Source organism: Phyllopteryx taeniolatus, chromosome 7, assembly GCF_024500385.1.
Source record: "Phyllopteryx taeniolatus isolate TA_2022b chromosome 7, UOR_Ptae_1.2, whole genome shotgun sequence".
NCBI classification, from domain to species: Eukaryota; Metazoa; Chordata; class Actinopteri; order Syngnathiformes; family Syngnathidae; genus Phyllopteryx; species Phyllopteryx taeniolatus.
Window position 1 is genome coordinate 7,441,116 of NC_084508.1, and position 26,535 is coordinate 7,467,650.

Consider the following 26,535-nt stretch of genomic DNA (forward strand, 5'->3'; position numbering starts at 1 on the left):
AAGACAACTAATGGCTCTGATCGATTGTGTGATTGATTGGTGTCTGTGTCTCGTGACTTTTGTCCAGATACTATTGATTGATGAATAGAGAGAGCGATAATGTCATCCATGTTGCAGTGCTGCCGGCTGTGTTGGGAATCAATAACTCATTCCCTACTCCCTAATCACGACATATACTATATATTTTTTTATATATCGCAGTGGGATATATAGTTTACCAAAACGTCCACTAATAATCACTATACAGTGCTGTCTTGCGATACGAGTGAGCTGCTTTACGAGGGTTTCGAGATACGACCGAGGGTTGGGGGATGCTGACGTCATTTTCCAATCTGGTCCAACAGCATCTTCGACTGTGAAGTGCGGGGCCTGCCGCACTTCACCCGTGCCGATTTCCACCATTGTATATAACAATACTCACAGGCATATATTCTTTATCCTCTTGTGAAGAACGTCACATAGTATTGCCATATTGAGAAGCTGAAACTGTCGCCATAAATCTGTACAGTATGTCTTATACTGCCCCCAGGTGGCTAAGGTGTGCACACCAGAATGAGCAGCACAATGTGCATTGAATTGAATCCAAAAAATGTAGCAAAAAGTTCTCTTTAATTCTATTGAATTATGTCTTCACTGTATGTTCTTATAAAGTATAATAGTGCTATTTTCTCATTAAAAAACACATTACACATTGGGGGGTGGATTAATGGCATGTCCATTCATTTCAATGGGAAAATGTGATTTGAGGTCAAATTGTTTTGAGTTACAAGGGTGCTCAAGGAACGAATTAAACTTACCTCAAAGCACCACCGCCCTGCATCCAATTTTTGATCGAAAGTCAAAGCAAATAAACGGCCGAACGACGGCTCTTGTCTTGAAACAAATGAGAGTGCTGTCACTCGTATCTCAAGGCACCACTAATTATTCGCTGGACTATTTCTTCCTTTACTTTACTTCCTCTTATTCAAGTCAGTGAATCTATTGAATTTAATTGATACAACTCAACTAAGTCTGTCATTTTCTACGTTTATTTAACATATATATGCAGTATAACGGTAAATAGTGTGTAAACAAAAAATAAAAAGTACAAATAAAAAAGAAAAAGATCGAGTCGTTAAAACACACACACACACCAAAAAAGTTTTACCTTTGTAAATTTAGATTTGTGATCTAAATCTCTGGTGTTTCCCTGGAGTTGGCGAAAGAGTACGTGGTGCTCCGGGGCGTGTAACCGGACTCCGGCGTGACGTCGGCGGCCAACGATTGGTGGGCGTCGCTCGTATATATGCGTCACGCGTCACTCCCACCTCCTCGCCAGTGGAATTTCATCTCCGCTTCTGCACCTTCTGGGCAGACGAGAACACAAAAAAAGAAGTAAGTCGTTGTGTCTTCACCGTTTCTCCTGTCTTTGCACATCGTTGACAACCGTCGCGTTGGTACAAACGCGGGGTCGGGTTGCTCACGCGAACGCGGCGGGAATGGACTCTTTTACCAGGCCGGGTTTCGTCGCCGAGTCCCCCCCCCCCCCCCCCCCCCACAGTCTTTCTTTTTGGACCTCGGCGTGTGTTGTGGCCTGGACTCGGTGTCATTACGCCTCCTACTCCTCCTCCGCCTCCTCGGCTAGCAACTGTGTCTACGTGGACTTGGCCAGCTAGCAACTGTAGTCGTGGAAGCTAATCGAAGCTAATGCTAAGTTAATTTAAAAAAACAAAAAACAAAAAAAAACTTTATTGAACACCGGATAATGCTAAATGAATCCAACTTGGTACTTTTTAACAACAGTGTGGACAAAATTTGTCACCGAACACTCATCCCCGGGAGTACCGTAGATTAAAAAAAAATTACACACATGTTCACAGTCGATCTCAGTGTCATTTTGGTAGCTCATTTACGGCGTAGCTCGGGAAGTTGTGTCGCAATGTTAACAAGGAGTTAGCCGAGTTAGCATTAGCCCTCGCGGCTACGTGTCACTCTCTTCTCGCCCTTCGTGCAAACTAAGTTAGTGCCCGAATTGGAAGGATAAGACCGCCACACCACGACCGTATGATCGTAATAGTGCTCATTATTTTGTCTCTCTCTTTTAACATCCTGACACCCTATAACGCTTAAAGTGAAATGAGTTGGAATTTTTAGTTCATTTTGGATGTAATACGTGTACATCTGGTGGCTATGACAAGATAGCTAACCGTGTCTTTTCAAAGCTGTCAATCAGACGCGTGCGCGCACACTGCGTTTTAAATCCCTAATCTGGGATTTGCATTTATCCTTTTAAAGTGTTTGTATCGGCAATGCAAAGTGGTTAATTCCAGTTGAGCCAGCTAGACTAGTTCAAAACTTCAGTCTTGGGCCTGGTACACGCATAAGGATTTTAAATTTTCGTCTTGGGCCTGGTACACTCATAAAGATTATGAATATTTAAGATTGTTTAGCTGTTGCAGACCCCACACATGAAGATAAAAAAAACAAAAACAAAAAAAATCTGCCATTTAACAGTTTTGGTCGTACTGTAAGTGGTGTGTTGTGTGCACTGATAAACTCAACACAGAACAGATGCATATACACTCATTCTTTTAAATACAGTTGCCTTGGGATACAAGTGACTCGATTTAGTTTTTCAACATACGAGCCGTCATTTGGGCGAATTTTATAAAATAAAAACAAAGTCCAGCGGCCTGATGCCACGCCACAGGCAGACTGGCTCCCAAATGGCATCTATGTGGCGGTGTTGTAACGCTTTGAACACAAACAGTGGAGCAAGCCGTTGTAGATGGATATTATAACACTCGCTGGCATACATTCTTTATCCTCTGTGATGAACGACTAACATTATTGCTGAGGAGTTGACATCTGTCGCCATATATATCAGTATGGCTGTATTATTGTACCCAAGGTGTACACTAGAAGGAGCAGCATAATGACCATTTGAATTGAAGCAAAATGTGTGACAAAAACGGTTAAATTCTTTACATTCCATTTGTCATTACTGTATGTTTTTATAAAGTATTATTAGAGTGCATTTTTCCCTCATTAAAATCTAAATGTTTTCTTCTCTTTTTTTTTTAGAGGTGGGAAGGCTGGAATGGATTAATAGCATTTCCATTTTATTGAAATGGAGAAGATGATTTGAGATGCACGTGTTTTGAGTTACAAGTGTGGTCACCGAACGACTTAAGCTCTCACAAGCAACACTGTACTGCCTACGACTTTACTTAGCGTAGTTAGAGCCGATAGCCGTTAGCAGCTGATCAGCTTTTAGCTTACAGGGCTGCCAATGGCGATTCAGAGTACTTCCTTTCTCTGCATCATCTTGGGAAACTGAGCACCCCGTTTTTTTCCAGTGTCACCACACAAGGAGCCTCGCCCGCCTCTCGCACCGCTACTGGAATCTTCCATCTCGCTACTATTCAGGCTGATGCCTGACGCTAGCTACTCTTCCGCTAATATGGCGCTTAAGAAGGAGTAGGGTGTTTAAGTGCCGTCCAATGCCATTACAGGATAAAAACAAAAATATGCAGATAGACACGAATAGGTGCGTTTTTCAAGCCGATGGCTTGTTCTACTGAAAAATTTGTGAGCTGGTGAATTCATGAATGGGCGAGGGCTTCTTACACTATTGTTGGAAGATTCCGACATCACCCCTGAACGTGATTTCATTCTCGTAATTGTATCCGCTAACCATTCCGACAATGCTGAACTCTGTTTTCTTTGTGTGTCCAAAGGCAAAAGCTGGCAGGCTGACGGGAATTTGCATCTTTACAGGACGGATTATCTGGTAACTGACCAATTAGCTGGTGAGTCCTTGCGCTTATTTTTTTCTTTCAGAACTGTGAGTTAACATTGAATTTTGCTGCTTATTGTTTTGTTTAACATGAAAATGCCGCCGCTGGGTGTATTTTTAGCTAAAAATTTGAAACCATTTTGGCTAATGCCTTTTGTACACATTTTTAGCATTTTTGTTGAAATGTAGCATCTCTTAATCTTGTTTTACAAGTCCGTTTTTTTTTTTTTTTTAAACTTTGCAGTTTTACAATTTTGTCCAAAATCTCAAAAAAGCTCCTGAGGTTCTACAATTAGATCAAAATGTTCCTAAATTGATCATTTTCAATATTCAAGCCACGTTAAGACCCGAGTTAAAACTTTGACATTTTAGCCAATAAATCATTAGCATTTTGCTTAGATTTTGGCATCTTTTACACATTCATGTTGTAGTGTGTCTTAACCTCGTATTAGGATATCCTCCAGCTACTCAAAAGCTTCAGATGTCATAAAACTTGAGAAACCTTTTCCAAAGCTGACCTAAAGTCAAAACGTTGCAATTTTGGCTAATCACGTCAGTGTAACTCTGTAGGTTTTTTCTTTTACCCTTTTTTTTTTATTTTTTGTATAAATTTAGCATCTGCTAATTGGGTATTACGCATTCATGTCGTAATGAGTTTGAACCTAACAGTGTTAGAATTGATCTCAACAACTTGGAGGGCCTTTTTATTATAAAATTTGACCCTAGAGTGGCACAATTTTGGCAGTAGGAACCACTCGTGTATAATGTCACATGAGACGTCAAATAATTATCTCCCGTGTTTTCCTTTTTCTCATGAAAAGTTATGACTCCTGCGTCAAGAATAATTCTCGCTTTCACTGAGGGCCTGGCGATATGGCAAAAAAACATTGACGATTTTTTTCATATAGTCTGATCTTGATTATTACCACAATTTTTTTTAATATTGTTTTGAAGCATCTGTACTGAAAACTAAAGAAGCTAAGAAGGAGTTTGACTATGTATTTAACGCCTTTTGCTAACAAAAATCCTCATGATCAAAACATAAAACTCTAACCCCAACATTATATTAGCAGACTAAACAAATAAGGCAACTAAAATATAAAAAGAAAAATCTTCAGAGCAACGAATGCAGAGTGTTTTTACAGGTATACACTATAGAGAATAAACAAATTGTCCCCTCCGGGATAATGAAGACACCTTGATTATAAACATAATCTTCTGGTTATGATGCTACATACCCAGTTAGAAACGTTATTGGTACTTACAAATATGCAGTCTTTAATAACAATACTGATTAACTGGTTCTGTCATGTGACAAACCATCTGATGAATGATTATTACACAATTGATTGCGCTTTGTTGCACCGCTAGTAGTGGCTAAATGCTATGTAGCATTAGCACGTATGTAGTAGCACGGCGTGTGCTGGTAGCACTAAGTGACAGGCTATAATGACTCTGCTCATGTTTTATGCTTTCCACATAATCATGAGGGTAGTACTTCTTCAAATTAATAAACCGGTTTGTTGTGTTGCCGGTTTTTGAGGGCGCCGACATAGCTTGCACACCAGCTAGTTAATAGCATTGCTCCACGTCGCGTTGGAGACACCACCACATAACTGACATTGAGTGACTGATCAAAATGGGCTCCTCTTCGGAGGATAACTTCAAGTCATGGCTGACATCTCTTTCGCCGTCCTCAGCTCTGCGTCTCGCTTCGCGCTCGGTCGGCCATTACGTTTGCTTTTACAACTTGCAAACAAAAGTGGAGCCGGAATAGGGCGACTCTGGCTGATGTCACGCACCTTTTCACCATGTTTGGTTGAGTAAATATGCTCACAGCTGCCATGATTGACGGGAAATTTAAATTGCCCCGCCCTCCTGTCACTTGATGCTTTTGTCTTGAAAGTTAGACCCGACCGGTTTTCCAATTTACGAAGCAGCCATTTTTTTTCTTTATTCTTACGCCTGTAAAACAGGTTTGATACAGAAAAGGGTTATTTCTATTTCCATTATATCCCTAGGGGAGAGTTGTTGTGTTCAACCTTGGTGATTGCATATGGACCACAAAAGAAATGTAACGTTTTTTGCTTGGAATGGTTTTTTGTTGTTGTTGTTGTTTACTTCTCCCAAATCATACTACCAATGCTCCATTGCTTCTTTTTAAAAAAAATTTTTTAACCATACTCCACAATTGGAGAGTATCCCTGAACAGATTTTGTCCTTTCCTTTGAGCAAACCTTATTCACACAGTTAATTGAAGCTATTTAAAATCCAAAGTCTGCAGTCTTGATTACTGCCTTGAGCAAGTCCCGAGGAAGAGGCTGCTGAGCGGGGGTTCTGTAATATGTAGGTGGGGTGTGTGCTTAACCCAGCACTGAAGTAAGGAAATCTTTGGGATCAGCCAGTTCTCCTCTGATGTGGGTGTCATCTCTCAGAACTTTCAGAAGAATTACGGCGTTAAAGTCTACCTGAAAAACACTCTGCTCCTCTTGGCCACACTTGAAAGTGCCTTTGTCAAAAGAAAGTGGATTTTAACCCCTGATTTATAACTTTATGACTCCCAAGCCATGGTGCTCAATTTCCAGTTTTCTATCACAAACATGCCTTTGTCAAATTCACCTTTTGCGCAGTCGATTGTTTCTTGTTACTAGAACGAGTAAATGGAGTTCTAGTGGGGGAAAGAAAATCCTCTTGTACTGGACACCAATCATTTCACAACGTTCTTATCACTAGGAAACAATGCCTTGTCGCTCTCTGTCAGCTCTATACTGGGTGATTGAAAAGTAACTCCCGATTTATAAGTCCTTGTAATTTATTTCTGAAATGTATTTATTAGAAGAAATGAACATAAAGTGTATTGCATTGCCTGGGCAATGTAGGTGTATTAATGGTAATCACCACTGAGGCTGAAACAATGAATTTAATATTTAGATTTTTAAAAAGACCGCAAATTCTGTGCATTGTAATGCCCCCCCCCCCCCCCAAAAAAAACAAACTGGTCAAGGACAGACACATCTGCCGGTGCACTTGGAATCGCTTTATTGTACTAACGGTAACAATGTAAACGGCTGGCTAACAACCAGCTGTTAACCTGAGCCCACAACAGCCGCCTCTACATGCTCATTCGCTGACGCTCGCGTCACTCACCGGGCCAGGCTGGCGTCTTAAAGCCTATACACTCAGTCACAGATACTACAATAGAATCAGAGAAGGATATGAGGATGGTGACCCCAATTAGGCCCAAATAATACCTTCACCTCACATGCCATTGTTTCATAATGTTTTAATCCAAGCTGGACGAAGTGGCTGGGGAGAGGAAAAGTCTGGCATTCCCTGCTTAAGATGCTGCCCCCGTGACCCCTATCTTGTATAAGCATAAGAAAATGATACCGTATTTTCACGACCGTAAGGCGCACCGTATTAAAAGGTGCAGTCTCAGTTACGGGGTCTATTTCTGTATTTAACACATACATAAGGCGCACCGTATTAATGGGCAGAGGCATGGTAAAACATACGCTAGCTAAAAACATGCGGTAGCATGCATGCACGCTAAAACAACGTTTTTAAAAAGGCAGCGGGAGCAAAACTGAGTTCGGTTGTACTTTATTGAAGTATTTGCGTTTATTTTTGGATCAATCCTCATCCAAAAATCCATCCAAGTCCTCATGTTCGGTATCTGAAATGAACAACTGGGCAAGTTCTCCAACAAACACGCCTGGTTTCCGTCTCGTTGCCGGGGGGCTGTTCAGGAATGATGCCTGCTTTCGCGAAAGCTCGGACAACAGTCAAAGCAGATGCCTTCGCCCGAGCGTCCACAATCCATTCACGTATGGTGGCGGAACTCGCCCGGCGTTGCCTCCCTGTCTCGGTAAAGCTGTGTTCGCCATCTGTCGTCCATGGCTCCCACGCCGCTCGCAGCTTCACTTTGAACGCCCTGTTTACACGGATGTCCAGCGGTTCGTCAAGCCTCCCGGAATGATGGCAAGCCCCGCGTTATTGCACTCGGCTTCTCCAAGCTGTTCTCTGCTCATTAATCCATTACTCGGGCCACCTCACCTTGTTTCCGCCTTTTTGTTTTTCTTTCTTTTTTTTCCCGCGGAAACTCAGCTTGGCGAAGCTCGTTTTCCTGCTTCCTCCACTTGCGAACCATGGATTTGTTGATCTTGAATTCTCTCGCGGCTGCTCGATTCCCATGTTCCTCCGGGTAACTGATAGCTTGCGGTTTCAACTGTGCTTCGGAAGCGTGTCTCTTCGTCGGTGGCATTTTCGGGGGTCCTTAGCCAAACCGATGTTGTTTTGCGCAATGCACACCCCGGAAATGCTCCCAGTCAGTCAAGCAGTTAAAAAAACCCACCCCAGCGCTATATACCTGCTGGGGGCGTGGCTTTAGCGTCTTACTTCACGCACCCTTCCCCTGTCCTCAGCCACGTCCGCTTTTCCTCTGTGCTTAAAAAAAGTCAGTGCACACACAAGGCGCGCCGCATTATCAGGCACCCCGTCCATTTTGGAGAAAATTTAAGACTTAAGTGCGCCTTATGGTCATGAAAATACGGTGCTTGATTATTCGATGGGACAATCGGTAGAGTAAAAATATTTGCTGGCTGCAGCCCTGCATACGACCTATCATTGTGATTACTCCCCTCATCAGTTGTCCTTAATAACCACTTCCTTGCACGACAACAACAACAACACAGAACCTCTCGAATTCGTCCAAATCCTCATCATTCATGGAAACGTACGCTCACGCAATGTTCGTGTCACATAATAATGTCATTTCTTTTAATTCCAGTTATTCATGATGACCACCACCTTGCACAATAGAAATAAACAGAACAACTTAAGTCTAAGGGGTGAACAAGAACATGCCTGTGGACATTGTACGTGTCCTATAATCAATGCGATTGCTCCTCTGGCCAGATATTTGTGATAACTGCCACCTTGCACAATAGAAATAAGCAGAAAGAATAGTGCAGGTGTGTACACAAACAAGGCGCTGATGAGGTAAAATGCCAAAAACTGGATGCGATCAATCAACCAGTGACATTTGATGACGGCGGATGAGATAATGGAGGAAAATCCCAAAGTCCATTCACGATAAGCTTGTTTTGCCACACTTTGACGCAACTTTCCACCTACGGAGCCAGTATCAGAGCTGTGTGAGGGACAGTGTGACGTTTAACACCCACCATTCACTTCTCCCGCCCTGTTGCGTTGAAAGCGATTGTCACTGTCCAGCTCCTGTCACTGGGTTCTGCGTAAAATCCCCATACTGATAAATGCCGGGGTTTTGTTTGTTAGAGTAACTGTGTGAAAGGGGCCTTTTGCCTCTCAATTTAGATGTACAAGACCCGTATTTGTAGGTGCAGACTGCATAGTTTATTCTTACCTGCATCTACCTTCTTAAAAGCTTGTATACCTGCTTTGTTCACTACGGTCAACGCACAATTGTGTGTGTACATGCATGACAATATTGTGGAAAACTGAATTTATTGCGTAGGTTAGTTTAAAAAGTCACACTCGTATAGTCCTATTCACTACACTGAGTGAAATGCAGTGATCGGAATTGCGCTACGTTCCAGACACACCCGTGTGATAGTTGAAAAAATCACTCCCCGATTTTGGAGTACATACACATTCGCTGCCAGCTGTTTTCAGAGCAGATTCAGCAGGTAACCCCCATATTGCCAGGGGTTTGGGAGCATTTTGACAGCTCTTTCAAGACCCACACAATATTGCGCTCTGTGTTCACCAAAACCAGTTTTCCATTTTCAGTAGACACAACGAGCTTTTCATGAAAAGAAACCTGTCAAACAGAACAGTGACCTCCAACAAACAAAATAAGACCCATAATGACCCTTTTTACATGGGTTTCTTCGTTCACGCTATAAACCGCGTCATCTTTTCCCACGACGGCGTCGCACACTTTGTACAAACGACTGTGACACGCACTCCGTTTATACCATACATAGACCCACACTGTTCGAATGCGAGGTGCCAAAACTCGTCTGACGTGCGTGTTGGCTTTTCGCTCCCTCGTCATAATTGACGGGATAAACAGAAATTTACTTCCTAATCATTTCAGTGGTTGACAAGCTTGATATTCACAGACGGCGCGGCGTCAGACCCTCGTCCACGCCGGCCGACATGGATTTAACAGCTGTCGATGTCCATGGCAGTGAATAAATGTTATAGTTTAAGCAAAGTTCCCTTCGCATATTGAAACCTATTATGAAACACACACTTGAACACCAAAATTGCATTCATTATATGAATAGTAGGCATAAAGTATTTAAATCTACTTTTTGAATGCATTATATTTTAGTTTTCGTAATTTAGCTAATTATAGCTTCACTTTCACCATCTGAAAGAATTGGAATATTACATAACCAAACAAAAGGTTTTGATATCGAGGTTAGGTCAGAATTGCCCTTCCGAAGTGTTTCCCAAATGTTAAATTAAGCTGTAAAATGAGTTTCACTTTTGGAATTGAACGATTCAACTCGAGCTTTTCTACCATGATCAAATTTATGCAATGAAATGGTGTCAATTTAATGCTGGTGTGAAGCAGAGAAATTCAAATGCCATTGCTCCCCCCCCTTTCTAGTGGCACACTCGGACTCTGTGTTAAGCGTGGGATTTCAATCATGAGCTCAGTCGCCGTACTTACGCAGGAAATCTTTAACGAGCACCGCATCGGGCTCCTGCCGGAGCAGAGCGGCGGTGAGTACTTGGCCCTCTCTCTAAATGTGTGAAATTCAAGAACGATGTGAAATAATCTCTTTTTGCGGAATCGGCAGCAGCTGCCACTGTGGCGGCCGCCGGTGCCGCCGGGGGAGAAGAGGAGGACGCCCTTCCCACCTACAAGGATGCCTTCCCGCCGCTGCCCGAGAAGGCGGCGACGCCCGAGGGCGCCCAGGAGACCACCAGCGCCTGGGCCACCAAAATGCGTTCTCTGAAGTCCTCCGTCATCACCCAGGTATGTGTGTCTTTTATCTCGTATCTCCCGTTTCAAGCCTCTTTGACACCAGTGTTTCCCAACGTTTCTTGAGACGAGGCACATTTTGCTAAGATGTCGCTAAGGGGTGGACATGTTTCAGTCAATTTCCAGTTTTCCAGTTTCTCTTCATAGCGCCGCCTGCCCACGAGAGGCTCGCGTCACATGCAAAATAAGTGAAATAACTGACAACATGATTCCCAAATACAAATATTGTCATTTCGAGCATTTAATTGCAGAAAATGAAAAATGGTCAAACCTAGATACGTTAGATGAGCGTCCCTGGATGTACATGCCATGGAAACAATGAGCCCCTGCAACTTATCACGGAATACAGATGCAGTAATCCTCCGCTATATCGCGCTTCTTGCTTTGCGGTCCCGCTGAATTGCATATTTGTATTCCAGTTGATACTCTATTTTTTTTATAGCGTTTATCCATTGCTCTTGCTCTCTCTCGATTTTGTTTAGGATGTAATTTCCCCAAAACTATCAATATCAATAAATTGTTTGGTTTTATGCCACTGATATTCTGATAGAGCATAATGATGCAACTTTTTAAGAACAATTCACATTTAATTCTAAGACGAATGAACACATCGAAGATATTTATTGTTCTACATTACAATACATCACTGTAGAACAATAACTCAAATATCTTGGATGAAAATTGAACTAACACAGACTCAGGCTTTGTTCAGAAAAACAACACTTAAACAAATATTAAACATTTGGCACAGAAGTGTAAACGGTCGCCATTGCCTTAACAGGCAATAGACTGCCAATCAAGCTTCCAGTCGGTTAAGAAAAAGGGAGAAGTAGCAATATAAAGAACGGAACAAGTGGGTCAAAGCAACTGGTTTTGATTCAAGATTTGTACAACTCTTCAAAAGTCTTAAGCTAATGACATTTGTGTACTAATAAAGTAGCATAAGTAGCAAATACTCACATCGCGTCACAGAGAGAGGAATTGTCTCAAGGCACCCTGCCTTGTCTCGTCACTTTTCCCTCCCACTGCTGTCGTTTTTCTGTGTTTTTTCGAGGAATTATTCATTCACACGCGTCTGGGAAGAGTGGAGCAGCCTCGGCCCACACAACAAATCATTTTGCCCAAAATCCACTCCTAAAAGGCCAAAACCTGACGAAGGTTACCACGGGCCTATTCTATGTCAATTCCGATGTGATGTGGATTTAACCAACCGCACTTCCCTTTACTTGGCTTTGATTTTTGCTGTTGGCATCAGGGCTGTGTCCCTTCTAAACTGTACAGCTGCACTTAAATCTCAGTTTTAGACATTGTCAACAGACTGTTGAGGAAAAGGTTCAAATGTGCCCTACCTAATCTAGTTCCTCCTTTTGTCGAACTAGGTTTTCCATGTCCCTCTAGAAGAGCGCAAGTACAAGGACATCAACCAGTTTGGGGACGGAGACCAAGGCAAGGTCTGTGTGGACATCATGCACAAGACCGGAGCCCACCTGGAACTCTCCTTGGCTAAAGATCAGGGTCTCTCCATCATGGTGTCCGGAAAGCTGGACGCCGTGATGAAGGCTCGCAAGGAGATTGTGTCCCGACTGCAGACTCAGGTGAAGAACATCTCGCATCAAATGTGTAGCTGTCGCTCACCTCTGTGAACACGCAAGATGGTTTTCAGACAGGTGTTTAAATTAACTTGTTCTGCTTGCAGATGGAACTAATGTAAGATTTAAGATCTCAGCTTTGTTTCGAGTTCCGGTAACTAACCTTCAAAGATTGATGTATGAAGAATGGAATGATGTCCATAAATGTATTTGCATAGGTGACAGCAAAGAATATTTACCTTTGGCCTGTCAAGCACATTATCTTCAGATTACATGACATTCATTTCCTTGCTTTGTTTTCTGAAGCTCCTCTCTCCAAACTAGGGCCTCTTAATTGAATTCTACGTGACCTCATCCTTTGCTACTACTTCGACACTCCCCTGTTCAAATGCCACGTTTTCGAGATCTATAAAAAGAGACAAAGGAAACCTTTTGAAACTTCTATCACCCTTAATGTAACCTATAACTTATACAACGCATTTGAAAGAAAAATATTTTAAGCGGAAAAATCGATTTCATTTTTTTGGGGAGTTGTACAGGTCGCATCACCATGTTAAAAGCCGTTAACACAAAGCTTCTCTTATCCCGACAGGCCTCGGCTACTGTGGGCATCCCCAAGGAGCACCACCGCTTTGTCATCGGCAAGAATGGGGAGAAGCTGCAGGAGCTGGAGCTGAAGACCGCCACCAAAATCCAGATCCCGAGACCCGACGACCCCAGCAACCAGATCAAGATCTCCGGCACCAAGGAGGGCTTGGAGAAGGCGAAACACGAGATCCTGCTGATCTCTGCCGAGCAGGTACGATTTGGGAGTCGTCGGGGGTTCCTTGAAAAACTAGGACCCCGAAAGGTTTGAGAACCCCTGCTCTACTGTACTTTATACTTTCCAAAGTTTTGTTTTTGAGGATTTGAATGGGGGGGGTTTATATGTGAAAGCTGACATTTTGCCCCCACCCCATCATTGTAGGACAAGCGAGCTGTGGAGAGGGTGAACATCGACAAGGTGTACCACCCGTTCATCACAGGTGCCTACAACAAGCTGGTCGGCGAGATGATGCAGGAGACGGGCGCTCGCGTCAACGTGCCTCCTCCCAGCGTCAACAAGACGGAGATCGTGATCACTGGGGAAAAGGAACAGGTGGCCCTTGCTGTGGCTATGATCAAGAAGATTTACGAAGACAAGGTACGCCTTTTGAAGACCGCAAAGGGTGCTTTGACTTTTAAGTCTGGTTGGCTTTAATTTATTTTTTGTGTAGAAGAAGAATGCCACCACCATCGCGGTGGAGGTGAAGAAGTCTCAGCACAAGTATGTGATCGGCCCCAAGGGAAACACCCTGCAAGAGATCCTGGACAGAACCGGCGTCTCGGTTGAGATCCCACCTTCCGACAGCAGCTCGGAAACCGTCATCCTTCGCGGGGAGCCCGACCGCCTCGGTCAGGCCCTCACCGAAGTTTATGCCAAGGTGACTGATTTCATCTGGGGGGCCACGTTTCCAACTCACATGTTATAGCGGTTACATCGAGTACATTTATTTTTCCAATGTATACAATAAAATATTTAAAGATGGTGTTTCTTAATGCATTCTATGTTTTGAAGTTTATCGCTGCAGAATTCGTTCCAATCGGCTAGCCAAATAGCTTTCCATTGCCTACACTCCTTCCCTTCGAATAGTGCGAAGCAAATTTAGAAGTCTTATTTTTTACTCTACAGGGACTTTCAGCTTGTCTTTTTTATATACTTAGGAAAGTGCAATAACAATTGGTTGTCATTTTAGGAAAAGAAGGATGCAGACAATGAAAGATTCTCCATACAACCAAATGAAATTTATCTTGCGTCATCGAAAATAAGATTTTTAAACCTCATGTCTTGTCTACGTTGGAATAATTACGTATCATAGTTTGAATCTTTTTAGGTAAGTGCAGCATTTGGTTGTCTTTTTCGAGAAGTTTATAGACAAACAAGCAAAAACGTATACAATGACATATTTAATGTATAGCGGGTTCAATCTTTTTAGGAAATTGCAACATAGTTTTTTACAGATTGTCCAATTAGATATTTAATCATATAATGTTATAGCATAATTTTCTTTTTCGGGAAGTGCTAAATGAATGTATTAGCTGGATATTCTCCTTTGTGATGTGGGTTCAGCTCTTTTGTTGTCGACGTGTATCACTCAAGCACTCATTTTCTGTGGATTTTTCCATTTAAAGGTTAAATGCCTCGGTCTCCCTTGCTTGTTAGTTAGCATGGCCTCAACCTCCTTTTAATGGTAGCTGGCGTTTTGGAGCCGCAATAGCTAGCCTGGCCTACCTGTAGCTGGTGTGGGGGCAAGTTAGCTTATCATTTAGCATTCCCTCTGCTGATCCAGAGACGGGATGTCGACGTGATGCAATTTCAAATGAGCGAACAAGTTTGATGGACTTGGAAAAGCATATCGCGAGCCAGATTTGTTTGTGAAGCTCTTTTGAACTTGCTGCTAACAATTTGACTTGTCTTTTCTTAATGTTCTCATTTTGTCTTTGCAGGCAAACAGCTACACTGTTTCCTCGGTAACGGCTCCCTCTTGGCTCCATCGATTCATCATTGGCAAGAAGGGGCAGAACTTGGCCAAAATTACCCAACAAATGCCCAAGGTGGGTCGAATGGAATTGATTATTCATGTTGAAATACTACTTTTTTTGTTTTTCTCCAAATGTCTGCGTACCTCATGCAGGTGCACATTGAGTTCACGGAGGGAGAAGACAAGATCACCCTGGAGGGTCCCACCAAAGATGTGCAGATGGTGCACAGCCAGATTGAAGCCATTGTTGCAGACCTAGTGAGTACTGACTTCAGTCCAGTCTGGTGCCCTAATGTGGTTGTCTACATGGCACGTTTGCTTTTCCTTAACAGATAAGTCGCATGGACTACACCGAGATCAGCGTGGATCCCAAATTCCACAGACATCTGATTGGGAAGGCTGGCGCCAACAGTAAGAAGAAGAATCACCTTTTTATTGTCCTGAACACGCATGCACACGAAATGCGTTCTCTGCATTGAACCCATCACAGTGAACACATGCACATGTTAGTGGAACACACTGGAGCAGGGGGCAGCTGAAGCGCCCGGGGAGCATTTCGGGGTATCGGTGTCTTGCTCAAGGACACCGCAGCCGTGAGTCCGGGGGATGTTGGGAGATGGTCCAGTCGGGGTCTTGAACCTAGGTCCCCCGCGGTGGCAGGCGATGATCTTAACCATTGGGCCACGGCTGTACTTGTGCAATAATCTGCCTGGTGGCCTTCCGTTTAACCAGGTTTTTATTTCATTTTTTGAAGTCAACCGCATCAAGGAGCTACACAAAGTCACCGTCCGTATCCCCCCTGACCACGAGAAGAGTACCCTGATCCGCATCGAGGGGGACCCCCAGGGTGTACAGGAGGCCAAGAAGGAGCTGTTGGAGCTTGCGTCACGCATGGTCTGTGCACTTACACATCCTTTTGAGAAACAGCTGCGGCGTTGTTACTCAATCCACCACGCCCACCTCCTTGCAGGAGAACGAGCGTACAAAGGATCTGATCATCGAACAGCGTTTTCACAGAGCCATCATCGGCCAAAAGGGAGAGAAGATAAAAGAAGTGCGCGACAAATTCCCAGAGGTGAGCTGGAAAATCCTTTTTACCTCAGTGCAACAATTGGAAAGGGTTACTTATGGAAAAGTAAAGCTTAATTACTTTTTTAGACTCTTATTTTGGGTCTCAGGAGTACCTGCCCACAGTCATCGAATTGCATCTGTCTGTTCAGTTTGACATATGCCTGCCTAGTGTTGCCACAATGGCAAAATTCTGACTTTGATACTATACCTGCATAAATGAGCTCGATCGATGGCAAAAACCTAACACTTTAGTAAAAGCAGTCGAATCATGTTTGACAAACATGGAACTTCAAATTCGATATTGAGTAGTCCATCTTAAACAGTTGAACTCATTTTTTTTTTTTTTACATACAAATCCATGAAATGTGTGCGTATCTGCTTTTATTTTGCTTTGTTATAGTACGCTGTCTGCAGCCGGGTTGGCATTGCAAATGAGTATGTTTTCAATTGCCTTGCCTGGATAAAGGTTAAATAAATAAAATGAAAACACCCTGGCAGGATTTACATTCAAGAATACATAGGTGATCACGAGAAAAAAAAACATTTGTCGTCATTCGAATTAAGCTAAAAGGCATTTCAGAATAACACAATCATTTAACAAAGCATAGCTTTGGGTTTATGTCACAGATAAGGCAGGACTTCTGGCTAAAAATGTTGGCCAGCCCAATTTTATTTCCCAGTTGTCACAGTCACTACAGCATTCTGTTATTTGGCCTTTTTATCAGGTTTGCAATAGAATTTGGACTGGAAATGCCCAGTGTTCCCTTTTTCAAGCTAACTCATTGCTGATTTTGTACTGTTGTGTAAAGTATCCTACAGTCTACCGTAGCCTTGTTGTCTTCCTTTCGTTCCATACAAATACTGTACCTATTTTACAAGACTGATGAAGGAGACTTTTTTTTTTTTTTTTTTTTTTCTTTCTTGCAATGCAACTGCTGACTCCTACTACACCAGTTGCCTTTATGTGCAAGCCGAAAGCTAATCAAGAGCTGCAGTGTTGTTGGAAGCGTAGATGAGCAGGCACATGAACACACTTTTTAACATTATATGGGAGCAGTTACGGGCATAAACCAATGTGCTGCTATCATACTGTTGTAACAATTAGCCGGCAACAGTGTTCCTCCCAACGTTTGTGCTTAGTTGTCGCCGCGGTAACGCCAAGTCATACTCGGGTTGGCACATGACTGAGTAGACGGTTAGCGGGGAGAGACACCTGAGGACACCTGTGAACTGTTTTCATTTGTATAAAAATGTCTCCTTTTTATCATGTATCCAAATTTTTAGGTCATCATCAACTTCCCTGACCCCGCCCAGAAAAGTGATATTGTTCAGCTGAGGGGCCCGCGAACTGAGGTGGAAAAGTGTTCCAAGTTCATGCAGAAGATTGTAGCTGAAATGGTAAGGCTCGGAAACCCTTTGGCTCGCGGGCAAGTATTTGATTGTCATGTTAAACACTAACCTTGAGCGCGTCTACCAGATGGAGAACAGCTTTTCCGTCTCCGTCCCAATCTTTAAGCAGTTCCACAGGAACATCATCGGAAAAGGGGGATCAAACATCAAAAAGGTAAGGTGTTTAAGACCTCTTGACTGTAGCGCTCGTTAACCTGCTGGTACCCCGGTGTACTTAAATTATCAGCAACACAAACTATTAAACAATGATAAAAGGTCAGACAAATTATAGGAAAATACAATGGACAAAAACCAATTTAAAGGGAAAGACACAAGAGTTTAGGTCTTTGTATATCTACTACTCGACTCATAATAGACTATTAATTATCGATGAGTAAAATGAAACGGTAATACTGTTTGCATGTATAAGAGTCTGCTTTGACTTTCTTGTTAGATTCGTGAGGAAACCAACACTAAAATCGACCTGCCTGCCGAGAATAACAACTCTGAGATGATCATCATCACTGGGAAGAAGGCCAACTGCGAGGCTGCACGAGTCCGCATTTTGGCCATTCAAAAGGAACTGGTAAGACGCGTACGCTCACTAGGGATGCGACGGTACAGTTTTGGTACGCCCTGCATGGGACAATACACCCTTACAGAGCTTTTTGTCAGATTTGCGATGAAGCTTTAAACATTCACTGCGTCAAATATCCATGTTAACTGGGAAGGCTGGCAGTGAATGAGTTTGTCATAATCGGGTTAGAAGTACCTGCTCTCCTTCCACTTTGATGGTCAAAGTTTTACATTCTATTTACGATTTTACTGTTTTTCTAAGTACAATGTTATAGAAGAAGAAGAATCATCTTTTATTGTCATGAACATGCATGCATGCACACGAAATTTGTTCTCTGCATTGAACCCATCACAGTGAACCCATACACATGTTAGTGGAACACACTGGAGCAGGGGGCAGCTGAAGCGCCCGGGGAGCATTTCGGGGTATCGGTGTCTTGCTCAAGGACACCACAGCCGTGAGTCCGGGGGATGTTGGCGGATGGTCCAGTCGGGGTTTTGAACCTAGGTCCCCCGCGATGGCAGGCGATGATCTTAACCATTGGGCCACGGCTGGCTAAACCCTAGAATGCTATTACCGTATTTAATAAATAAATAAAGTTGAGTGTTTGGAATTGTCTGGTCACGCGACAAATGAAACTAACCGCTGTATACCCTGCCCTTAATTCAACGTCTCTTCACAAGGCAAACATCACTGAGCTGGAGGTGTCCATTCCCTCCAAACTGCACAATTCCTTGATCGGCTCCAAGGGCCGCTTCGTGCGCTCCATCATGGAGGAGTGCGGCGGTGTGCACATCCACTTCCCCAGCGAAGGCTCTGGTATCGACAAGGTCACCATCCGGGGCCCCGCGGAGGAGGTGGAGAAGGCCAAGCAGCAGCTTCTGGCCCTGGCCGAGGAAAAGGTACTCTATGGGCATGTCTGTGCAAATGGAGAGATTACATGTAATAGGAAATAATATCAAGGGACTGAATTAATTCCAAGCTCCAACTGTCACAATTATGAACCTTTTAACTCTAAGCAGCAAGCGGCGCCGTGGTTATTTTGTACACTGTGCTCCAAGTAACTGTGAACAATTTCACATTTACATTCGGTACAAGTGGGACGGCTGCTCCCATGTTTTTCCACGGACCTTGTATCAGTTCTATACAATCTCTCAAAGAAGCCCCTGAATTTGTAGTCTTTTTCTCTTTTTATAAATTTCCCGATGCGTCGTCCCACCAGCAAACGAAGAGCCACACGGCCGAGCTTCGCGCCAAGCCAGAGTACCACAAGTTCCTCATCGGCAAAGGCGGCGGCAACATCCGCAAGGTGCGCGACAGCACCGGAGCCAGGATCATCTTCCCCACGGCCGAAGACAAAGACCAGGAGCTCATCACGGTCATCGGCACCGAGGAGGCCGTGCGCGATGCCCAGAAGGAGTTGGAGGAGCTCATCAAGAGCTTGGTACGGCAATACCACGACACTTGAATGGCTGTTTGACTCGGGCTTGTCAATGAATCACTTTTATCTGTTCATTAAAGTTCATTTGTCAGAATGTTTTTTTGGTGTAACATTGTAGCTGCCAAGAGACTGAAGCTAGTTTACACAAGATTCGTGCATTAAGAAGTTTCGAGGTCAAATTAAGTTGACCTTTAAAGGTTATAGTGCGTTTTGGCTTCATCTTGAAATTTCACCCCAAAGCCAAATCCAACTTTTTGTGCGTAGTGTATGGACCAGCATTGACTTCCCATTTTATGATTGAGACTCATGTTTACATGCATATAGCTTGATGTTGGTTTTTTTTTATTCCAAGAAAATATTTCCATTTCTGTGGAAAAGGGGGGGGGAATGGAAATAAGGGGGGGGAATCAAAGTCATTTGTGGGGGGGGGGGGGGGGGGGGGGGGGAATATTCTTCATATTTGCAGGGGAAAAAAAACGTAATTACAAGTACATACAGCCCAGCACTATGTTTAACACACATGCACTCTGTTTACAGGACAACGTCATCGAGGACACCATGAGCGTGGACCCCAAGCACCACCGCTACTTTGTGTCCCGTCGCGGCCAAGTTCTGCGCGACCTCGCCGACGAGTACGGTGGCGTGATGGTGAGCTTCCCCCGCACTGGCACGCAGAGCGACAAAGTCACCCTCAAAGGAGCCAAAGAGTGTGTGGAGGCGGCCAAAAAGCGCATGCAGGAGATTGTCGAGGACCTGGTGAGCACAGCGTGTTTTCGCCCTCGGTGACAAAACCACTTAATCTCTCCTTGTTACCTCCCACCCCACAGGATGCTCAAGTGATCATCGAATGCACCATTGCTCAGAAGTTCCATCGTTCTATCATGGGCCCCAAGGGCTCCCGAATCCAGCAGATCACCAGAGATCACAACGTGCACATCAAGTTCCCTGATCGCGAGGACCCTCAAGGTAACAAAATAACTAAGATGACCTCTCACAAGGTTCCTATGGGTGTTTCAAATTGGAGAAGTGCTATTTCACTCCAAATAGCTTCCATGGTATAATAGGTTGTTTGTTTGAAGTCATTCACATCGTCAGATGATTTACAGCTGTATCCGAATTTCTATGGACCCGTTTCACACCTGTATGATGTTTTTGAGATGCGATAAATCTCCAAAGATTTTTTTTTTTTTTTAAACAAATGTCCCTTTCAATTACTTGGAAGAAAACAAACTCATTTTTTTACAAGAAATGTATCTTTTTTTATTTAATTTTTTTCCTGAGCTTGTTTAATTACAAGCACATATCTCCATGTTTCTTCTTTTTTTTTTTTTTTGCATGTATCTCTGTGTTTAAAAATAAATTAGTCACTTAAATCTTTTTTTTTTTTTTTTTTTTTTTTATTATTCAGATAAAAACAGATTTGCTTTTTATTGGCCACATGCTTTTTGTCACTTAACTAAATGTAATGAATTCCCCAAAAACGCATTTTAAAAGAAGCCACAAATTTTGGACATCCACGCTCTTCATAAAAATGAAATCGGCAGCCTGATTTATTGTTTAATCATATATTCTCTCACCAATGACTCGTGTTCTCTTTTTGACAAAACTCCCAATTTCGCCAAAGCTGCTTTTCCTTGACCTGTGACAATGTGTAGCTTCACACAGTTAAGTGGCAGAAAGGGCTCGAATGGAATCTTTGAAAAGATGTATGACTGTTGTGCTGTCTTCTTCCCCTGCGTCAGCTGTGGAGCCAATTCAGGAGAACGGCGAGGCCAACGGTGAGATCAAGGAGCCCGTTGATCCAAACGCGCCGAAGAAGTGTGACGTGATTGTGATCTCCGGCCGCAAGGAGCGATGCGAGGCTGCTGTGGAAGCACTGAAGGTTTCAATCTAAAACGGACAAACCTTACTGGGTTTTGTTTTTACTAACTCGTCGGCGGCTCTTAGGCTTTGGTTCCTGTCACAATCGAGGTGGAAGTGCCTTTTGAGCTTCATCGTTACATCATCGGGCAGAAAGGAAGTGGAATTCGCAAGATGATGGACGAATTTGAGGTTCGTGACGGAGTGTAAGGTCGCTCTGCTAGAATTGACATCTTGAGCTCTAAGCTTGTATCTACATAGAATCTTTGTCCAAAAAGACGGTTTGACGCAGCCTTCCTCGAGATTTTGTCCACCAAATTAGAATCTTGGATAGCATATACAGCGAGAAGACGGTGTGAGATTTCGATGTCACTATCCAGGGCTGCAATTAACAATTTGAATAATCTTTTTATTTTCGATGAATCATGAATGAATCTGATTACAAATGTAAGTTTCCATCTCTTTCTGCAAAAGTCGGACATTATTTCGAATTGACAGTGCAGAAAATGCACAAAACATAAATTGATTATGATTCAATTACCGGTCAAGTCCGTAACAGGCAAACATTTGAATAACCCTTTTCCTAAAAAAAAAAAAGCAGTTGTTTGCAAATGTCTTATTTTGACTAAACACAAAGATAATCAGTCAAAATAATTAAACCCCCTTCAGCTACTGCCAGTCTCATCAAGTATTTTTTTTTTATTTTTACAAGCACAAACGATTCATGTCTTTTTAAATTTGCTGCATCTTTATAAAGAACTACTTTAGTTTTTTTAGATTGGAAGGTATTTATTTACCCCAAGGATGTTCTCCTTTCAATAACATTTCACATATTGATGTGAATGGACTACATTACTACCTCCGCAATATCTGATTTAAAGGAATGTGTATTCAATGTCTCTGATCACAGTGACGACAAATCTCACACCCAACCTTCTCTGGGAGTGAGGCGCTGTTCTAAGGTGTCCTTCTCCCTCCCTCCCTCCCTCCCTCCCTTCAGGTAAATATTCAAGTGCCTGCTCCTGAACAGCAGTCCGATAAAATCGCCGTCACCGGCTTGGCCGACCACCTGGAGCGCGCCAAAGAAGGATTGTTGGAGCGCGTCAAGGAGCTGCAGGTCGAGCAGGAGGATCGGGTCGGTGTCCTGACGCTCGAGACGCTCGCCGGTGCTTCAAACGTATGAGAAACGTGTAACTCCTCGTTTCCCCGTGCAGGCGCTCAGGAGCTTCAAACTGACCATCACTGTGGACCCCAAATATCACCCCAAGATCATCGGTCGCAAGGGTGCCATTATTACCAACATTCGCACAGAGCACGATGTTAACATCCAGTTCCCAGAAAAGAATGACGAAAACCAGGTACTTTATCGTCTCAGGCTGAATAAATCTCAGTTTGTGGGTTGAAGTCGGGTTTAACAATTCAGGCCCCGAAGCCGGTTCACCTTGGCAACATGAAATATTTGGAAGGCGTGACTTATCCCGCAAAGTCTCAAGAAGCCATGCCCAGAAAGACGGAGGAGAGCGTGTCATTTGACGTTCATGCGGCCGTTTCGGACAACCGAGTGCGCCTCAAAGAGCGACTTTTTAGCGAGATTTGATCACATCGTTACCAAATTTGAACCCCGCATACTACATACGACAGTAGCGATGAAATGCTGCGATATTTTCATGCGTGTATCGTCTTGAGTGAGTGAGTAAGGATGACTTAGCAGTATTATCACATTTTTAAAACATTAGGTTCACTTCAATTTAACTTTCGCTATATTCTTTTCTTTTCTTTTTGTATTTTGTCATGCCTTTTTAAATTTATAGCTATAGAATTATATTAGAAGATAATGGAAAAAATATTGCACAGAATAAAAAATACTGCCAATAATATAAAAAAATACAGAATTGGAACGTGGTCAGAAAAATATAAAATATTCAGTGAAAAATAGAAACAAATTGCAATATAATGAAAAATGTGTAACATTAGAGGGGGAAAAAAACATTAAAATAAGATGTTGCTTATCTTCGATTGCAGTCTGCAATGTTTTAGAATCTTGGTACCGTAACAGAGGTCGGACACCTTCGTTTTGCGTTTTCTGCAGTTTATTTGCTGTTGCCGGCGACGACTCTGACGCTAAATGCAATAGTCCATCTATGTTGTTTATACAATTCGAAACTGAAATGCTATCTAAAATATAATCTTGGTTTGTCGCGAAACCATTCCGTCCCGACGAGATAATGCAGATAATTGCAGGCGTCAATGTTCTCTCCACAGGACCAGATTACCATTACAGGGTATGAGCACAAAGCCATAGCTGCAGGCAATGCCATCCAGGCCATCGTGGAGGAGTTGGAGGAGATGATCTCGGAGGACATCACTTTGGACAGCAGGGTCCACGCGCGCATCATCGGCGCCCGCGGCAAGGGCATCCGCCGCATCATGGATGAGTTCAAGGTGTGTGGGGAGTGGGCCTTGTTTTTTTGTGACTCGCTCACTCGATGCTATTTTCCTTCGTATAAACCACATTTTGAGATGGACTGTGTTGAACTCGTATCTCAAGGCACCACTGTACATTTCCACTAACTTCCATTTAGTGACTGGCCTTGTCCTTTCCAGGTTGATCTCAGGTTTCCTCAGAGCGGAGCCGCTAACCCCAACACGGTGACAGTGACTGGTCGACCCGAGCTGGTGGACGAAGCCATCGACCACCTCCTTAACCTCGAAGAAGAATACGTAAGCGTCCCCCGCGATTCTCTTTTCTGGTGTGGCAGTGGATATGAACGCAGCTTGGCTTTCAGATGGCAGACATGGTAGAGAACGAGTCAAAAATGGCGTACATGAGGCCCTCGGGGGGCAACCACGCGCCCGCCGACGAGCATCGTGGGCCCTCCAAAGGCTTTGTGGTGAGGGAGGCTCCGTGGACCACTGACAACGAGAAGGTGAGACTTTCACTTCCTCTGCTCGCTTGTTAGTTAAAAGGTCCCGTTCAGGAACATTTTGTGAAATAAGTGATTTGAACAAAGCATCCAAAAGTGTTGGCAGAGGGGGAAAATCATCAATTTGTATTGATGAACCAAATTTTGTCAAGTTTTGACATGATTATGACGGTAACGTTTTGAGCGGACGTGAATACAAGTCCATTTATTTCCTTACTCATCCATAATATAGATTCTTTCAGCACTTGAGAAAATAGTTTTCAGAGGGCAAATTCCTGCCCAATTTCTACATTGAAAGTAAAATATTCTAGTTTCGAGAGATGGTGAATTTGCGTTTTTTGGTAACTGTAAGCTATCATCCTAATGAAATATTTCACTGCGTGTGTGTGTGTGTGTGTAGAGCAGTGATTTCCAACCTTTATGGAGCCAAGGCACATATTTCACGGCACACCACCAAACAAAAATGTCCCAAAACGTGGATACGTTGACTGTATGGACTTCCTGCCATCTAATAGAAGAGCATTTATTTGTTCTGTCAGTCACTATGACTCACTGGCACCTAACTCAATTAAGCTTTTGACACTGTTCCAATTTATTGATATACCTGTATGCTAATACTTTTGCTCTTGAGTGTCATTTAGTTTGACTCATTTTACCAGTGATGATGTTTTTTTTTTTTTTCTTTCTAACAAAAGGCTCCTGACATGAGCAGCTCTGAGGACTTCCCCAGCTTCGGGGCCCCGGTGTCCTCCGCCAAGGCCTCACCCTGGGGACCCAAACGCTTTTAAAGGAGAACATCTTCAAACAGACACAATCTCCCCTCCCGTCCTCACCCCGAAACCTTCCCCCCCCCCCTCCTGGACTGACTGCTGACCCCTTAAAAGTCCTTCAGTTGTCACTCACCTGTCAATGCTTTAAAAAAAAAAAAAAAAAGAGAGAGAGAGAGAGGAAAAAACAAATGTGACAATTTGTTTGTCTTTTTTTTTTTTTTTTTTTTTTTTGTAGAGCTGCCCTTTTGCCTTGGCAGGTTTTGGAAGGAGGGGGTCAGCTCTATTAGTGCTCTCCGTGCATTTGCGTTGAAGTAATTGTCATCTGTGCGTCCATTTGCTCGTGACACCTCGTCGCCTTATCGTTCACTTTGACGCAAAACTGCCAGATGCTTGGAGATGATGCAACTTCCTTTAAAAACAACACTAGTACCACACCTCTGGCTCATCAAACCTCACACTTAAAAAAAACAAAAAAAAACCACACAAATAAATAAATAAATAAAAAAAAAGACAGAGAAACAAGAGAAAAACAAGCTTAAAAATATCATGTCAACTGTCATCTCGTTTGGGGGTCAGTGTCCGGTCCCATTTGTCTTCCAGTTGCTAGGCAGAGTTTCTGTTCAACAGCAATTAATTTTTTTTATTTTATTTTTTTTTTAATTTTTTTTTTTTTTTTAAATACATCAGCCTTAAAGACTAGGAGGTTGCAAGCCAGACCGGAGGTGACGTCTGCTGGCATCTTTTATTTCCCCCCCCCCGGGGAGTGAAAGTTGACCGCACCGTGCGTCGTCCCGCCTGCGTTTACGAGGCCTCCTAGCTTCCGTGGAAAGTTATGCAATTGAGGTGTGAAAGGTTACGGATGACACTGGAAAAGAAATTGTCCAAAAAATGTCAATAAAAATTGAAAATCTTGGTGTATTAGTCTGTCTTAATTTCATTACATATTTTGGGGGCAGCAGTTATGCCAAAGGTGACAGTGTCAGCTTCAGCAATATTAAAACCGAAACTAACTTAAGCTGGATGTTCTGGCGTAATGGAGCTGCATATATATATTATTATTACTACCATGTGTACTTCTAAAATGACATAGGGATTAAAAGGTTGCCTATCTTTGAGGGGGAAGAAATTAGTTTATGATGATAAATATTTTGTAAAGAAAAAAAAGTTGTGATGTTACGATAAGCACGTACTTAAATGATACAATTTATTGCAAATTATTTTGCAGACCCTCCTTTTAGTGGTACGCGATAGAATAACTGCCAAGTACAGTTCAGTTGTATTTAACTTTGAAGTGCAGTACAGTTGCATCTTTATGAGGTCTTTGTTTTTTCTACATTAATTTAAGTCATGTTTTGATTTAACGTTTTAGTGTACAATACGTTCTAAATGGCTCATTTCTGATTTACAGTTTTTTATTTTCCTATATCAAAGCGCAGTGTTAATGTTTAAACTACATATTGTTCACAGTGGCTTACAGTCATTAGATTTTCTATTTTTTTTTTCGGAATAAAACCTCGTTTTTGATGAACATTCAAGCCTACTACTATTTCATTATGGTGGTACTTGGGGAGGTAAGTATATTTTGAGGTGATA

At 42.9% G+C, this 26,535-nt stretch overlaps 1 protein-coding gene across 2 annotated transcripts; it reads left to right on the plus strand.

The window, feature by feature from the left end:
* Positions 1 to 1,224: 1,224 nt before the first annotated feature.
* Positions 1,225 to 25,854, plus strand: hdlbpa (high density lipoprotein binding protein a). 2 transcript variants are annotated; one of them, XM_061780344.1, is made up of 28 exons: positions 1,225 to 1,374; positions 3,720 to 3,791; positions 10,383 to 10,498; positions 10,576 to 10,754; positions 12,140 to 12,355; positions 12,942 to 13,148; positions 13,317 to 13,532; positions 13,606 to 13,812; positions 14,876 to 14,983; positions 15,064 to 15,168; positions 15,243 to 15,321; positions 15,665 to 15,804; positions 15,881 to 15,985; positions 17,266 to 17,379; positions 17,459 to 17,545; positions 17,825 to 17,956; positions 18,631 to 18,849; positions 19,170 to 19,391; positions 19,926 to 20,144; positions 20,216 to 20,354; positions 21,131 to 21,270; positions 21,336 to 21,440; positions 22,249 to 22,383; positions 22,463 to 22,606; positions 23,511 to 23,690; positions 23,853 to 23,969; positions 24,035 to 24,175; positions 24,868 to 25,854. In XM_061780344.1, exons 3-28 carry the CDS (start codon positions 10,423 to 10,425, stop codon positions 24,958 to 24,960), a joined length of 3,825 nt encoding a protein of 1,274 aa, XP_061636328.1. In that variant the 5' UTR covers positions 1,225 to 1,374; positions 3,720 to 3,791; positions 10,383 to 10,422; the 3' UTR covers positions 24,961 to 25,854. The 2 variants fall into 2 exon arrangements, with proteins under 2 accessions (XP_061636328.1, XP_061636329.1); XM_061780345.1 differs by having other exon boundaries at positions 10,579 to 10,754.
* Positions 25,855 to 26,535: the final 681 nt, after the last annotated feature.

Bases quoted from the DNA above. Each gene is read 5' to 3' on its own strand.
- hdlbpa (XM_061780344.1), top strand. From the start codon at position 10,423: ATGAGCTCAGTCGCCGTACTTACGCAGGAAATCTTTAACGAGCACCGC. The intron at 18,850-19,169 runs GTACTCTATGGG...TCGTCCCACCAG, and splicing joins TGGCCCTGGCCGAGGAAAAG to CAAACGAAGAGCCACACGGC. The intron at 21,271-21,335 runs GTTTCAATCTAA...GGCGGCTCTTAG, and splicing joins CTGCTGTGGAAGCACTGAAG to GCTTTGGTTCCTGTCACAAT.